The 16,362-nt window shown below is 39.6% G+C and overlaps 2 protein-coding genes across 3 annotated transcripts in view; one reads left to right on the forward strand and one right to left on the reverse strand.

The window, feature by feature from the left end:
- zdhhc20a (zDHHC palmitoyltransferase 20a) overlaps positions 1-7,793 on the reverse strand; it is a 14,879-nt gene extending 7,086 nt beyond the window's left edge. The window contains exons 1-7 of one of the 2 annotated variants that reach the window (XM_079599705.1): positions 7,604-7,793; positions 6,056-6,082; positions 5,729-5,823; positions 4,453-4,573; positions 1,408-1,477; positions 230-262; positions 2-122 (exon numbers count right to left, since the gene is read on the reverse strand). In XM_079599705.1, the coding sequence (XP_079455831.1) occupies positions 2-122; positions 230-262; positions 1,408-1,477; positions 4,453-4,573; positions 5,729-5,823; positions 6,056-6,082; positions 7,604-7,721 (585 nt within the window). In that variant the 5' untranslated portion in view covers positions 7,722-7,793. The remainder of the gene's footprint in view (position 1; positions 123-229; positions 263-1,407; positions 1,478-4,452; positions 4,574-5,728; positions 5,824-6,055; positions 6,083-7,603) is intronic. The other variant, XM_079599704.1, reaches the window with a different exon arrangement.
- A 4,432-nt stretch (positions 7,794-12,225) lies between these two features.
- On the forward strand, positions 12,226-16,309 carry LOC306991311 (uncharacterized protein). The gene has a single exon (XM_079599042.1). It carries the CDS (start codon positions 12,424-12,426, stop codon positions 14,989-14,991), a length of 2,568 nt encoding a protein of 855 aa, XP_079455168.1. The 5' UTR covers positions 12,226-12,423; the 3' UTR covers positions 14,992-16,309.
- The last annotated feature ends 53 nt before the right edge of the window (positions 16,310-16,362 follow it).

Genomic DNA, 16,362 nt, shown 5'->3' on the forward strand with positions numbered 1-16,362 from the left:
CTGTCCAGAACTGGATAAAGTACTGCAAAACGGTGGCGGCGATGTAGACGCAGTACAGCATAGAGTATGCCAGGAACAGCACAAAGAACTTGTAGTTGGAGAATCCAACACAATTATTAACCCTGAAAGACACAGCAAAGAGTCATTACCTCTCTGCATAGTAGCTCAAGCACAAAAGTGACAACATAACTAAAGTTAATAAACTGATCGCGGCTCCGGATGCACATACCATGGACAGTGGTGATCCATTTTCAGCACACATCTGGGAAAAACAAAAAGGATCAAAATAAAATCCAAGACATACAAGATAACTATGGCAGCATCTGAAATGGCATACTTCCCTACTAAATAGCAGGCGATAAACAGTATGCGACAAAAGAAATATGTTCGAATTCACAGTATTCATTAAAAAAATATTTCAAAAAAGTAGGCAAAAAGTACCCGGATGACCTACTACTTCTGGTGAGATTCTGAACTGTGCATACGATGGACACTTTACTATCCCATGAGGCCACAGGAGAGGGTTTATAAATGACAGTGAAGTGATGCAACTGACGCTGGTAGGTCACGTGATAAGGACAACATGACGAATGCAGTACGTCCAGATTACATACAACATACTTGTTTTAAGCGGTCGTGAAGTAATTAAGTACCGAATCAGAGTATGTGATTTCCGACATAAGCCACGTTTCCACTGCGGGAACTTTCACCAGGAACAGGGAACTCTGGGATGGTACTCGGTGTGTTTACTCCGCAGGGACCAGGGTCTAAATGAAGTTCCGGGTAAATATTTCCCCCTCCGAAAGTCCCTGCTGGCGAGGTAGTACTTTTTCAAAGTTCAGGAACTTTCGGGGGTGGGACTTGTGCGCTGAACATGCTGATTGGTTGTGTTCACGCCGCATTTTGACTGGAGGACTCCACGCAGCATTCTATTTTAACCGGCATTTTTAAAAATCTATTGCGGTTCGTGGCTTCATGCATTAAGAGTTGTCTGTCTGCAAATATGGAATTTAATAAAAAAAAATAAAAAAACAGCTGGAACGACGACGGGGTTCAGGCTTTATTAAGTGTATTTGTGTAAAAGGAAATTTTCTGCGCGTTTGTCCCAGCCATCTCACATTCAATGTCCGCAATACATCACAAACACAACTACAGCACAGTTTGAATCTCCTCCATACTTATTATAAATGTGGCGCTCAAAACTGATTACTGTCCATCGCAGACTGGGAGGAGCAGTTGCGCGCAGTTTATAATCCATGTTCCCGGTACTTTAGACAGCGGTGTAAACGCAGAAAGCAACCGGTCTGGGGCAAAAAAAGTTCCTGGGAAAAAAGTTCCTGGGACAAATTGTTCCGGGTAATTTCGGTGGAAACGCGGCTATAGACTATGTTTTTTGTCTGGACTCACCTGTCGCAGGTAGAGCAGTGATGACATCTGTCTGGTTTGATCAGCTGACAGCGATCACAGTAACGGATAGCTGAGGAGGGAAGAGGATTTAGAATTCAGAAGCAATTCATCAATTCATCACTCCGAACTGTATGTCACTAGTATATAGAAACCAAACCATTCAAAAGTTTGAGGTCAGCAAGTCTGTAGTAAAGCTTTTATTTATCAATGATGCATTAAACTGATCAAAAGTGACATTAAAAACTGAATCAACTGTTTCCACAAAAATATTAACCAGCACAACAATGTGAAAGAGAACTGGTGGTGGTTGAGGAGATTCCCTCCTCCATGTAAAGTGTTTTGAGTGGCGAGAAAAGCACTATATAAATGTAACGAATTATTATTAATTCATTCATATAACTGAATTTGGGATCGCATGCTGTCCGTGAAGCGGCTCTCTGTGTGTGCGCTTCGGGTGTGTGTCAGAGAGCGCGAGTCCCACAATGAGTTGTTTTCCACAGCTTATTGTGCTTAAGGCGAGACACGGCAGGCAAAAACATCGTTTTTTTTCCACTGGTCAATTTTGAGATTTTGGGCTATTTGTCTTCAATAACATGTTTTCTTTCAGACTTGTGGTGAAAAAAAGTCCAAAATACACATTTAGGTCTTTATTTTACTACACTTTGTCTATTTGCGTCAGTAGATTTCTCTGAAATTCAACAAAAGTTGGCGTTCTAAATCAACGCGCTGCTCCGCGATCTCTGTGTTCTTCCTTTAATCTCACACACCGCTGGAAAGCTCTCTCTCTTCTGTACAATGCTGTCGGATCCAAATATGGTCATTTCCTTTTAATCAGTAACCAATCGTGAAAGTAAAATGGGCATTTAACCGTAAAAGCGAAATCTCATTGGCTGATGTCAATGTCTGACACCGTGATTGGTTCAGATGCATCACGTGACGCGCTCTGTAGTGATGGGCAATCCGGCTCTTTTTCGTGAGCCGGCTCATTTGACTCAGCTCACTGAAATGAGCCGGCTCTTTTGACTCACAAACGGCTCTTTAAAAAATAAACGTTTTAACTCCCTGAAAGTCCACCGCACAACAGTGCAACGTGAATATTCACATTTTTTATTGTCCATAACAACCCGAAAAATTGCCTGCTTGCCTTGCACATCTAATTAATGTGCAAAGTTTTCCGACAATTTTTCTTAGGCCTAGGCCTACCTTCTTTTTTTATGTGGATGTTTTTGAGCTTGTAGAAGTTAGCTCTTACGTTCTTCTGAACATCTTGCGCTGCCATTGCCCGATGTCATTTCTGAGTCATATCCATAATCTGCCTCTCTTTTAAATGTTCCACAAGTGGTAGGCTATATGACTGGTTGTTTTAAAATATAACTAATATCGAAACAAAATAACCCAGTCAGTCTCATCTACGAGACGTTTAGGCCTCCTCCTGACAGCTTGGCTCATAGCTTGCAAGTTTGCTTAGTGGCAAACTTTTTTCATTTGATTGGTTTAACCGCCACCCGCCCAAATTGAATTAAAATATTATTTTTTGTCACGCCATCCGCCCGATCAGCGGTTTATCCGCATCTCTAGTGTGTGTGTGTGCGTGCGTGCGTGCTCGGCCCTCATGCAGTATAATTGGTTGACATCGCGTGTTTGATTGACAGGAACAGAGTGTGAGGCTGATCAGACAGTCGAAACGAATGTGTGTGCGCCTTTAGGCCGATAGCCTAATTATTTTGTTGTGTTTCTTTGAATTAGTCAATTATTTTATATAAAATTAAAATAATTCATTATTTCTTTATTACATAATGATTTAATTTCTATAGGCTATATATTTTTAAATAGAGTCGGCTCTTCAGATCTGCGAGCCAGCTCCCGTCGTTCACCTAAAAGAGCCGGCTCTTAGATCCGGCTCATTCGCGAACGACCCATCACTAGCGCTCTGACACTGAGATGTGTGTTTTTGACTGTTTTTCTGTTCAGTTGAAGGCCATAAATGCTGTGTTTATAAGTTTTGATGTGATTTAGGTCGTTTGTATTGTTGTTGCTAATGATTTGATAAGATATTGTGTCAGTAAATAGTTGTTTCCTCTAAAAAAGTATGATTTTTTACATTACAAATCTTTAAATGCCTTTTTCTCTAAATGACTTTTCTCTCATACTCCAAGTCCGAAATCTCCTCTTCAGTAGCACCTATACACACCAAACTTTCCAGTCTTGTACCTAGTTATATTATGAAGACAATTACAGAGGGATTTGTAAATATATTATTCCTAGCCTGATTTATATAACATTTTATTCCAAAAAACATGGCGAAAATAATTTTTTTAAGGCTATTGACAGTATATTCTGTTTTACAGGATAACAAAAGTAGATATCCATAAATCCCTCTGTAATTTTTTTCCCATCTAATATGTGAACACAATGAAAAAATAATTTTGAACCTGGCTTTATCCAATTCTGAGATTTCGTTTTTTAAAATATAGGCAAATTAGCGCATATTTAATTAGATAATGCCTAATTTGCATATTTAAACAATAAATTACAGAAAACTTGTAATACATTTTTTTCTCATCTTAATGTAGGTAATCAACTGGGAAAGTTTCATGGTGATATCTGCTAGTTACAAATATTTCCCTATTCACCTGTAGTGTCTCGCCTTAATAACTCTTTTTAAGGCCAAGCAAGTCACACGTAAGTAACAGTTGTGTGCCTAGTCTATTCTCTGCTATATGATATACATGAAATGCGATGTTAACATTTCATATTGTGATATATTGTCCAGCCCTAATAATATACTTAAGACAACCAATCACACTCCAGTATGCAAATAGATACCAGTGGAGTACAAAAGTCGGAGATCGCTAGCATTTAATATCACATTTTATCAGAATAACAGTTTGAGTAAAAATGAAGCAAACTTTAAAACTACACATTTAGTTATACATTTATAAAAACAAAAAGTAACAAAGTATTAGTGTTTGGAGTTGAATTAACTGCAGAACATTTGAAAGAAGTACGAGGGATTTCAATGGCGTTGTATTTTTTTAAGCTCACCCCCAGATCCTGTGCGTGTATACACGGGTAAATCTCTGGCCACTCGTTTCAGGATGTCCTGTTGGGCCTCTGGTCTCTCCTCCTTCTCATACAGCTCTTTTTCAGCCTTAGGGAGACAGAACTAAGAGAGACAACAGGATGTAAGATTGTGAGTGTGAGTGTGAATAGACTAATATGAATCTGCATATGCCACCAAAATCAAGCAGAAACTTTCTGATAACTTTTTAATATTACTAAATTTAATACTATTTTTGCCATTTTTATTGGCAAAATGGATACATGACAAGAAATTATTTGACTGGCACTGTCCAAATGAGCTCAGTGTGTTAGAGCATGTGTGCTAACTGCTAAACCACGCCACACACCCCACAGGCAGTAAAAAATGCAAAAACATCATTTTTCTTGGCTTTCTTCCTCTTCTCTTCTCTGTCATTTCATTTTTTGGCAATAAAACTACAGAGCAGCCAGAGTTTAAACGCTCCCTCTTCTGCTGCTCCTCCTCCAGATGTGAGGAACATAACCACCCACACATTACAGTATGATAAATATTTTGCTCCCCATGACCGAGGTGAAATGAGAACCTGAGAGTCTTGGCAATAGGGCTTCATTTGCACTTTTGGTCTTGTGAACTTACAATGGCTGCCACGTCTGAGACTAACATGATCTAGACCGGTGCAGTGTTATTTTAGTATACAATAATAGAATGCAATTTTAGTAATTCAACCTTCAAAGGCAAAATATTTTCACATAATTTTTTTGCATTATTTCATTTTTATTATTTTCTTTTAATAGTTTCTATTTTAGTAAGCAATAACAACATTGGACCAGTGATTCCAGTGACCAATACTACAAGCAAATAATAAAATGGCTAACCACCAATACAACTAACCAAATAAAAATGGAAAAATAAATAGACGCATCCATCCAACATTATATTAAACAAAGTTCTTAATTGTTCTTAACCTCAAAGCGTTTTGCTACCAATTTCTACGATACTCTGATACAAATTCATCTGTCAGTCGATTGGTAGAAAGAATGAGTTTACACAGGTGGCAACATGGACAGGTTGTACAGTACAACTTTCCCTCATTCTCAAAATCCAGAAACTGAACTACACAAAGTAAAATAAAATACAGGACAGACTACATTAAACATTAAATATGATATACTGTTGGGCCAGCACTTGATCTCTAAACTTAAAGCAAGACCTGGGCCCTGAGGCAAAACTAGTAAATAAAGGAATGAGAACAGAGACACAAAGAGAGAGAGACAGTACCTCTTTTGAGGGGATGGCAGGCTTGGAAATGATGGTCTTCCAGTAGGACCATATGAACATGAAGAAACAGAGGTGAAACACTATCAGATAAAAAACTGCGAGAGAAACAGAATGAGGGGAATTTTAGACAAACAAACGGCAATTCATACTTACTTTATAAACCAAAAAAAAAACGATGTTACTTCATAACAGAAATGGGATGTTTTTTTCATTCTGGTGTGACAAAACATGTGACTAAGAACGGTAGGAGGCCAGATTAGCCAACAGGAGAATTTGTTAACTGCTTTTGCAATATTGTGCACTTGGTTTCACTGGCGTTCCTCTTACCTTGCTCCTCTGTGTTAGTGATTGTGTCTGTAGAGAGAAAGAAGCAAAGGTCAATCGGCAATCCCGTCAAGAACAACTGGCCTGATTCACAAAGCCATCTGCTGAGTGCTGGGATACTGCTAATGCCCTCTCAGCCACCAACCGCCCAGTTCCCTCCAGTTAGGCCAGAGCGCCAGGCGACTGGTACTGCCATCTGGCAGAGTGCTGTCAGAGAGAGCCTTGTGTCCATCACGGATGGAGAAGCCCGGTTGTCATGACGACTCAAGTGACTGACAAGTCGTGATGAAATCTTTTATTCATTAAATAATTATTTTGATTAAATACATGTATTTTTATTTCAATAAATGTTTAACTATTTATTTGAATAATCAAAAAGTACTTCCAATGTCAAAGTATGTAGGAGGTTTAAATGTGCACAACATATGTCTAATATCTAATCATTTCCATTTTGTCCCACTTGGTTAATTTATGTCTCACTGGTGTTACATTGTGTTGTTATTTTATTAACTTATGATTTAATGTGAATAATATGAATGTCAATTCATCTTTTATGTGAACTCAACTCAACTCAAACTCAACATCAGAGCAAAAGTTAACTTGAGATTTTACTTGCAACACTCCCTTATAGAGTCATCCCGTCAGATTTCTAAAAGGATTTACAAACCTTTATAGCAAAAAAGTGAGGGGAATCAATAACGAAGAGTTTACAATATATCACTGCACTTTACTAGGGTAATAAATGGACCGGAACACACAATGAAGTGAGTATTTTTAGAGGCTGATGGGAAAGTAATAACTGGGTGGAACTACAGAGAGTGCAGCGATCACTGTGAAGTGGTTAAGAACAGCTGTAGTTACAGACTTAAACAGCATATATGTTTTCAGCCATTTATGTTTCACACTTTATACCTAAATATAAATATATATATAATTTATTCACTTGAGTTCACCATTAAAATGCAAAAAAAAATTACAGAATTTTTCATTTTTGGTTAATTGTCCATTTAAATAGTCCTGCGGTGTGGATTTAACGAAACTTTAAGTCTATTTAACAAATAATGAGATAATAGTGCATATATACTATAATTATACAAGACATATATCATACCATGACACTGCTGTCATTGTTTGACAAACTAAACAATGTATAAATCAGAAATCTTCCGAGACATACCTCGATCAGATTAAAGTGAGCTTTATGTTACTGAAAATTAATAATATATTCGCCATTCTTTTCAGTACGTCAGCTTGTCAAATCAAGCCTCTCAATCAGTTTAACACCTGGGCTTAACGCTCGAGCTTGAATTAACACAGTAGCCTAACTTACATACAATAACTGAAACCAAACCAGTTCATTCATGGCTTTCGATGTGAATTATGCACATAAATAAATATTAGGCTATACAAAGAAAGCGAGCTAAATTTCGATTCATATCTGGTACCAGTCAGTTACTGTCACTTCCTGCCCTGACCACAGCTGCAACAACTAGCCATCAACTTTTATCTACTGAGTTACATTCTACCAAGTCTACTAGCGTCGAAACTTACATATACAGAGCTCCACCACGTAAGCGTAGTAGGACCAGCACACGACCAGGTTGATAAAAATCACAGGTATCCAGGATAAGCCCCGTTGACAGCATCTTACCGCCTGAGAGGGCGCCATCTTTAATCCGACCCTCGGAAAGGGTGTCGGTGACGTCACGGAACGAGGCTCGTCCGATCGACGCGCTCGGAGAAAAACAAAGAGCTGCTTAACACCAGCAGGCAGCACATTAATTCCCCATTATCGTCCAATTAAGCGATAAGTATTTAATTTTAAAATCAATAACACAATGAACATTACATGTTCCTCCCATATGTAGTTTTGTTTTATTACGTGCAAATTCCGAGCCTTAGGAACCCAACTGAAATCAGCATTCACCTTTCTGCCATTCTGCCTCCTTGCATCTAATAATCGCAGTCTATTTAAATTATTTTATTTCTTCAATGACGTGAGAGTTTAAACCCCTATTTATTGTGTTTTGCTGTGTGTTACTTATAAAATGCATGTACAGAGTTGTTTTTTCAGAAAACTAATGCTCTTTTTAGTGAACTCAGTTTTTTTATTTAATTAAATATTTATTTTATTTAATAGATATATTTTATTTTATTTAAAAAAAAATATGTATCTTAATAGGCCTTCTTAAAAATTACTTTCAATGTTAACATGCTTATGGCTGTTTAAATGTGCACGTCGAACGTTTATTAATTTGTTTTTATTTTATCACGTGGTTAGGCTAATTACATGTCATTGGTGTTACATTGTTGTTATTTTATTCAACTATGATCACTAGGCTAATTAAATTCATATTTTATGAGAATTTGTCACGTCTCATGACACATGAATTAAAAAATATAATGATGTGCACCTTGTTCGAATAAATAATTTATATTCCATTCAAAAACAAGAATTATCTATTTTGATATCATGGTGACTAGTCACCTTTATTATTATAAAGGGATAGTGCACCCAAAAATAAAAACCCTGTCATCATTTACTCACTCTCATATTGGTAACCAGACAGTTGACGGCACCCATTGACTTCCATAGTAGAAAAAAAATACTATGGAAGTCAATGGGTGCCGTCAACTGTCTGGTAACCAACATTCTTCAAAATATCTTCTTTTGAGTTCAACAGAAGAAAGAAACTCATATAGGTTCGGAACAACATTAGGGTGAGTAAATGATGGGAAAAATGTAAGACTTAATCTTCAGATTTAATCCCGAGGGGAAAAGGTATTACAGCAGCAACAACAGAAAAACAAAAACACAAACAAAAATAGACAATACGGTCAGTCAATAATCACAATAATCTGAATATTTATTAATTACAAGAACCATGCAATGAACTAATTAGCATAATAAACTCTAAAAACACCTCAATCCACTTGCCCACATTAAGGCTACACACTCAATACTCTCACAGTCACAATACCATCAAACAATGCCACTCAATCCCGGCTTAGTCCAAGCAAAACATTCCAATGTATTATTTAAAATAAGACATTTCAGTTAATACCTAAAAAAGTATAAAATAAGTAATTATATATATTTGTAATTTTCCTGCAACTCGCCATCACGTCAGCAGAGGGAAGCAGCGCAGTAGTTTCAGCATCACTGTTGGTCTCCCATTGAGACAGTCTGAAGGGGTGAGAGGACTTGAGCGTGGGACGCAAAAATCAATATTACAGTCTGGATGGATTTGAATCACCCAGCTAAATTTAATCTAGTTAATGAGTTAGACTGAATGACCCAAGAGTCACCTTCTTCAATGTGGTACTTTTCATTTGTGCTTAATTTGAGTCATTGTCAGTTTGCTGGCTAGGTGGGCTAGATAGTAAGTCGGTTTATTTGTGAGTTTTATTAGATTCGTTTTCCACCCTGTGCCATGTCCTGCAGGGGGAATTCCAACATTGATGCCAGATGTGGTTCATTTCTCTGCACTATAGAAAACAGACTCCCAGTCCTCTCTTTCCATATGCTCTTCTCTTCAGGAGGTTTCAGAAGTGAGTTTGTCAGGAACCAACAAAACAAAGAACAAATTGTCTATTCCTGCACTTACGTGTGATAAAAGATCTTGTGCTGGGCCTGATTTAGAACTCTTGTTTTTGATCAATACACACACACACACACACACACACACACACACACACACACACACACACACACACACACACACACACACACGGTCTCACTCTCTTTGTGCTCTGCTATTTATGTAAATATAATGAGTCCTTTTTATAAGCCTATTAAATGTATAGTGACTTATATTCAGTACAGATTCATTTCAGATGATACAATTAAAAGCAGTCTTGAGCATCTATTGACTAATGTGACTGAGTGGTTTGTATATCTACACACTTGGATGATATATAAGGTTATCAGTATAGTTTTTAATTGATGAATAATAATAAATTAGCTTGCACAATTAAAATAGGCAATGCTTGAAATCTAAACTCACTCTGAAAAATCCCCAAATTCTTAATCTTACCCTCATATAGCTGAACTAGCCTTCTTCCTCTGGGTGGCCTAGCTGTGAATTTTTTTAATTTTGCAAAAACAATTTGCAGCACAGCAGAAACTTGTCTTTTAAAGTCGGCATTAAGTAAAATGTCACCCTATTTTCTAAATGGATGTTATTATATTGTGAATTATTCATCCATGCATGTTATATTTACAATTTTTGCAAAAAAAATTATATGTTTTCATTTATTTTTTATTTTTCATTTTTTATAAATAATATAACTCTGCCTTCTGGTAAATTGACAGTTATCTCAAGTGACGCATGCCTGGCATTTAAACCAATCAACACCCCATGGATTGAACCAAGTCCCCACCCTACATTTTTGTTCACTCTGATGTACATCACAATACATCTTTAATTATTTTTGAACCTCCTCTAATAGGAAGGAGATAGGTAGTCTCAGTAATGTGTTGTTCTGTCTGGCGAGTCACCCCTGTTTAGTGAGCCCCAATGAAAGCACCACTTAAGGGATGAATGAATTCATTGTTTTGTTGTAATGAGGTGAAGGAAGGAGGAAAGAGGCCTGTTTTAAAAGACAGAATACTGCGCAGATAAGGACAGAAAAGTAAATGTATACATGGATGTAGAGGGGGTGTCATACACCAACTTCAGAGGGGACACTAGTGGCAGTCCTGGGTCACTTGGTGGTGTACTCAAGACAAAAACTTAATTTTTCTCCAAACTCTTTATCGATAACAAAGTGTAGTAAAATTAAATGAAAAAGGTAAGTACATTACACAACAGTCTAGAGAGTGCGAGATATTAAAACTTATTGTAAAAATAATCAAAATACACAATTAAATTAAAATTTTAAAAGGAAAATAAATAAATAATGATTATGCAATTTTATATTTGAAATAATTCAGTTAGAAAATATAAGTAAACAAGGGTTATTTTTTTCAAAGAAATGGCTCTTTTCTCAAATAATTAGATGAATGCATTTATGATTTTCTGAAATATATGGGCTTTCTAAACAAATTAAAACAATCATATTCAAAATAAAAATCTGATATTCTACAGCAGAACTCGACATTTTTTTACCTAGAATCATGCTACGTAATCATACTTTTTTAAAGTGCATTCAAAATCCACTTTGCTCATATACATAAAAAATGGATGTGCCGGAGAAGAGAGATGGGTGTGGTATGTGATCTCATGTAAATGGAAAGAAGAAGAAAAAAGAGACAAACAGAGACAGAATTTCTTTCAAAATAGGGAGACCATGAAAGAAAGCAGAGACACTGATGCAGAGATGAAGATACTGGGTAGGAGAGGTGGTCCAAACTCATGATGAGAGGAACGGTGATAAATACAAATAAATTCTAACGACTGGAGTCCTCAAGACCCCAGCAAAATAAGCGTGACAAGCAAAAGGATGGGCTACAAGAGCATGTACTGATGAGAATTCCTACGGGAATTATGTGTGTGTGGGAGAGAGATTGTGGGTGGTTGAGTGGGAGGGGGATAAGAAGAGAAGGAAGGTTATTAGAGAAAGACAGTGAATTTGAGACGACAAGAGATTGGGAAAGAGAGGGAAATTATGGGGAAAATGTTTAAATCTCGACAGTTTACACCGATCAAAGCCATATTCATTACACAATTTCAACACCCTTCCAATATGTCCTCCCTTTAATGTACAATACACAGGCTTGGTAACATTCCGATCAGATTGATAATTTGAGCAGCTTGTTTGTAAATCTATCACCGCAGGGATGCTGTAACAAAGCCAGTTGCTGGCTGTGTTGTCCTTGCTTTGTCCCATACGCAGCAGTGAAGCTGATAGCAAGAGAACAGTCAAAAATAGGAAGGATAAATCTACATGAGTAACTGAGATGGGAGAGATGGGAACACTTGGATGAAAAGAGGGAGTGGATGGAGAGAAAGAAGGAAAGAGGGTAGGATGATGACAGACCCTGGCTCCGCTCCATTGCTGACGAAAGCTGCTTAGACCCTCAGTTGCTATGGTGACCAGCTGGAGCAGCCAGAGGAGAGGAACAGAGAGAAAGAGAGGGAGAGGGAGGGCGGAGGCTAGAGAGGGAGGAACAGAACGAGAGAGAGAAAGAGGGAGCGCTTGAAAAAAAGAGCAATAGACAGAGGGAGGTAACGAGAGTGGAGACGGAGATAGATACACATTGCTAGCAAAAACAGTCTATAGAAATATAAAGGGAAAAGGTAATTTGTTTATTTATTCTTATCAGTTATATTTCATTCATCTGAGCGTGAGGTTACAAAGAGAGAAAGTGTGAGGGTAGACCGAGACGTCGAGGCGAAGGAAAAGACACACTGCAGTGGAGCTGGAATATGGATGCACAGTCTGAGAGCTGTGAACCACCGCCATGTGACCCTCAGCCTCCAGGTAAAATCAGAAAAGCCTTCAAACTGTTCGGCAAGCGGAAGCCTGGGAGCAGCGTCGCTAGCATCTTCTCCATGCGTGGGAAAGGAGATGGAGGCCCTAAATCACCGCCATCAATTAGCAAAACCCTGGATGGATTAAATGAGCCTACTGCCCCAGAAGCGGAGGCAGAGCAGGTGGATCTTGACCAGGAGGATGAGAGTCAACAGGAGGATGCTCCTCCAATGGAGGAGTTCACGAGCGGAAACATGAATCCAGAAACCACCCCTACTCGGCATTCCATCACTTCGCTCACCTCTGCTAAGTCTTTGAGCTTCCTCAACATGCTTCGCAAAGGCCGGCGGGGATTGACGGGAGAGCGGCAGGCTCAGACCGAGTCTCAGAGGCCTGGACGCCAACGGAAGGGCCTAAAGGGATTGTTTGGTACAGTACGCTGGCGTGGTAAAGAGAAGGAGGATGATGAGGAGGAAGAGTCTCAACCTGGCCCTCCCCTTCTTGCTTCCCGCTCCAACAGTGTTGAGATTATAAAGGAGAGTCTCACATTAACACCTGGGCCTCCGCCTCGCTCTGTGGAGCTTCTTACACCACAAGATGGCCCTACGTCATCTGAGGACTCTGCAAAGATGAGCGGGGTGAACAAACCTCCAAATGAACGCTTGAGCACACTGCTCGGAGATATCTCATCAATTTTGAGCTTTGATTCACTGACGGCATGTGGAGATATTGTAGCAGATGTTGAGGCAGAATGGGTCAAAGCTAGCAGTAGAATGGAAGGAGCACCTAGCACACAGAAAGTGGATAATTCTGAGAAGACTTCATCTTCTACAACTTCTACAAGATCAAAGCCTAGTCCTTCTCCTACTTCTACTCTAAGCCCCACCACCTCCTTCAAACCTTCCCCTACCTCAGCAACCAAACCCACCCCTTCACCCACCACCACCAAACCTTTTCCCAGCCCTTTGACAAAACCTGCAGTCACCTCAACGTCCTCTTCGGTGACCAAAATGTCACCGTCTATGCCTACTGGCCCCATTATCCCTACCCCAACATCCAGCCCTCTCGCTAAACCCACCCCTACATCATCAGCTACACCCATAACCCAGCCTATACCAACACCTATCCCAATACCTCAAGCCAATGCAACTTCAACTACTCCAATTATCCAACCTAAACCAACCCCTACATCTGTCTCCACTACACAGCCTGCCCCAGGCCTTTTATCAAGCCCTACAACCAAACCCATCACTTCCCCAGCTAAACCTGCCCTGTCCCCCGAATCTAGCCCTGAAATCAAACCTGCCACACAATCTAGCTCCACAACTACCCCCATGGCCAAACCTATCCCAACCTCTACACTCATTCCTCTATCTCTCTCGATCACTACTTCTGAAACCTCCCCCTCAATTAGTTCTACCCCTGAAACTTCTGCTGTTACCAAAACTGAACCTACCCCAACCCCTGTGACAAAACCTACCCAAGTATCAACCCCTACAACAAAACCCACTTTGAGCATTACCCAAGAATCCAAACAAACTGCATCTACCTCTGCAAACAAACATACTCCTTTTCCACCACTATTTGGTAAACCTACCCCACCCCCTGCACCAACACCAAGACCAAAACTTGTAACAACATTTGGATTATCAACAAGCCGAAACACTGCTCCTATTACCAAGCTTGAGACAAAACTACCCACAGGACAAACTACGAAATCTAGTACCCACACTGGCACAACATCTGTAAGAAAAACCTCCATCTCTGAAACGGCTGCTTTTGTTGCTAAACTTCCATCTGCTGTTGCCCCGTCACACTCTACATCCATGCCTGCTCCTATTCTTACCTCTGCCACCATGAAATCACCCACAGTTACTTCCACACCACACATTCCTGTCCTGAAGTCTCCAGGTATTACACCATCCTTCATTTCTTCAAAAAGAGCAGAAGATGATGTCAGTATGGCTTTGAGGGAGGACCCGTTAAGACAAGAAGGAACTGACAATAGAGACTCAGCAGCTACTCAAAGCATCAGCAAGGCTGTGAAAAGGGGCCCTGCAACAAAGCCCACAATTCTAAGTAAGATCCCTGTTTGTGGTGGAGGCAAACCTGCTAAGTTGCATCATCGAGATTCCCAGCCAAATGGAGATGATGACCACTCAAATCTACCGACACCAGTACATGAAGAGGAAAGTCCGTTCACTCTCTCACGGGAAAGCAGCAGCAAAGAGGCCCTCAGCGATGTCTCCACAGAATCGGGGGCCGTCACCCCAACCCTCTCCCACAGCCAAGAGGACATTCTTGATGGCAAACTTAGTCTCCAGACACATCCAGCAGCTGGTGCAACAAGTTTAATCCGGGAGTCTAAGATCCCCATCAAACATGGATCTACTGCAAGCTACCATTCTGTGCAGGGGAGGGCAGAAGCTGCACGCTCCAAGATACCAGTGTCCAAAATGCCCGTTCGTCGGACCAGCAATAAGCCTGCACCAACAGCTACAGCTGCCGTCACCCGAAAGTAACTGACATTCTAATCCTGCCTATGACAAAACCCTGAAACATTCCACTAGCAACAGTTTTCTCAAGTAATACTTTTTAATATATTCGGTCAGGCATCACTGTGCCTGGTATACGCCTTTTTGCAGCAAATATCCGCACAGGAACAACTGGATTGTTATCATTATTTGAACTATTTTACACACCAGTGTTAATCACACAATTATTTTATCAGCTGGTTGTTTCTATTCATATCACTCTAGAACAGACTGAAGCTGGATTCAACTCTGTGTGCCACCAGGAACAGATGCACATGCACAGGCCCTGTCTAAATGATCCCCATGGCAACCAAACATGCAAATTAAATGGCAGGCACTAAAGCACAAGAGCCCTCACCTGGAATCCAAAGCCATGTAGACCTTCTCTGAAGAAACAATAAATGCATCCATCGATTATCTCCGGCGTCATCCATAATGGTCTTTTGTGGTGATTAAAAGCCTCAGAGAAGAAACAAGCAATCCAACATCGAGTCTTGTGGTTTTTGTCCAGGTCTACAACACACTAGAGGGGCCCAGTATCATCACAAAGGTGCTTTTTTCTTATCTTCTTGGACTGCCACAGAAAAAAATGTTTTGTTACAGAGCAATGGAGGGATCTTTGTAGCATTTGTTACTTGGCCTTCTTTTTTAGATTTTCTTGTCTGGTGTCTTTTTCCAATTTTTTTCTTTTTCAAGTGAACTTTGTGGATCAATGTTAGTCTTCTTGGAGCTCCCACGTGTTGTATGCAAACAAACTGGATATCTTACCTGTACAGTTCATGCCAAGACAGGATATTCCACAGCATCTTTTGAATGTATGTAGCAGAACGCATGCCCTACTTTTTCAACCGGACGAGCCATCACATTCCTCTTCCTCTCCCCACTGATGTCCTTTTCTCGCTGTTTTTTAAACACTGTGTTAAGTCACACAGTGCCTGTCAACTGTAACAAATGTGTATGTAACATGTCATCGAAGAACCATGAGGCATATGGATCTAACTCTGGATTTTTCTTTCTGCCTGCACTGAACTTTTGTGTGAGACTGCATTAAAGAAGTCTGAGGACAGTAGAGGTGATGTTTCACATGCAGTTGGTGTTATAGGTAAGCGAAGACTTTCATGGATGACAGTGGTGTCAAGTTTTGGATGAATAGATCCTTTTCTTTCGAAGTTGCCATCACATGCACATGTTTAATAGAGGACTATTTTTTTGTGTGTATGAGTGTGTATATGTGAATGAGTGGGTGTGATTATCTTAATGTCACATTGTTTCCTATTTAATCAATAAAATGTGATTATACCTAGAACGATTTCAGTGTCATGCAGGGTGTTTTATGGTATGGGAATCGATTGCATAGGA

Source organism: Phoxinus phoxinus (genome assembly GCF_949152265.1).
Source record: "Phoxinus phoxinus genome assembly, chromosome: 23".
Classification (NCBI taxonomy): Eukaryota; Metazoa; Chordata; class Actinopteri; order Cypriniformes; family Leuciscidae; genus Phoxinus; species Phoxinus phoxinus.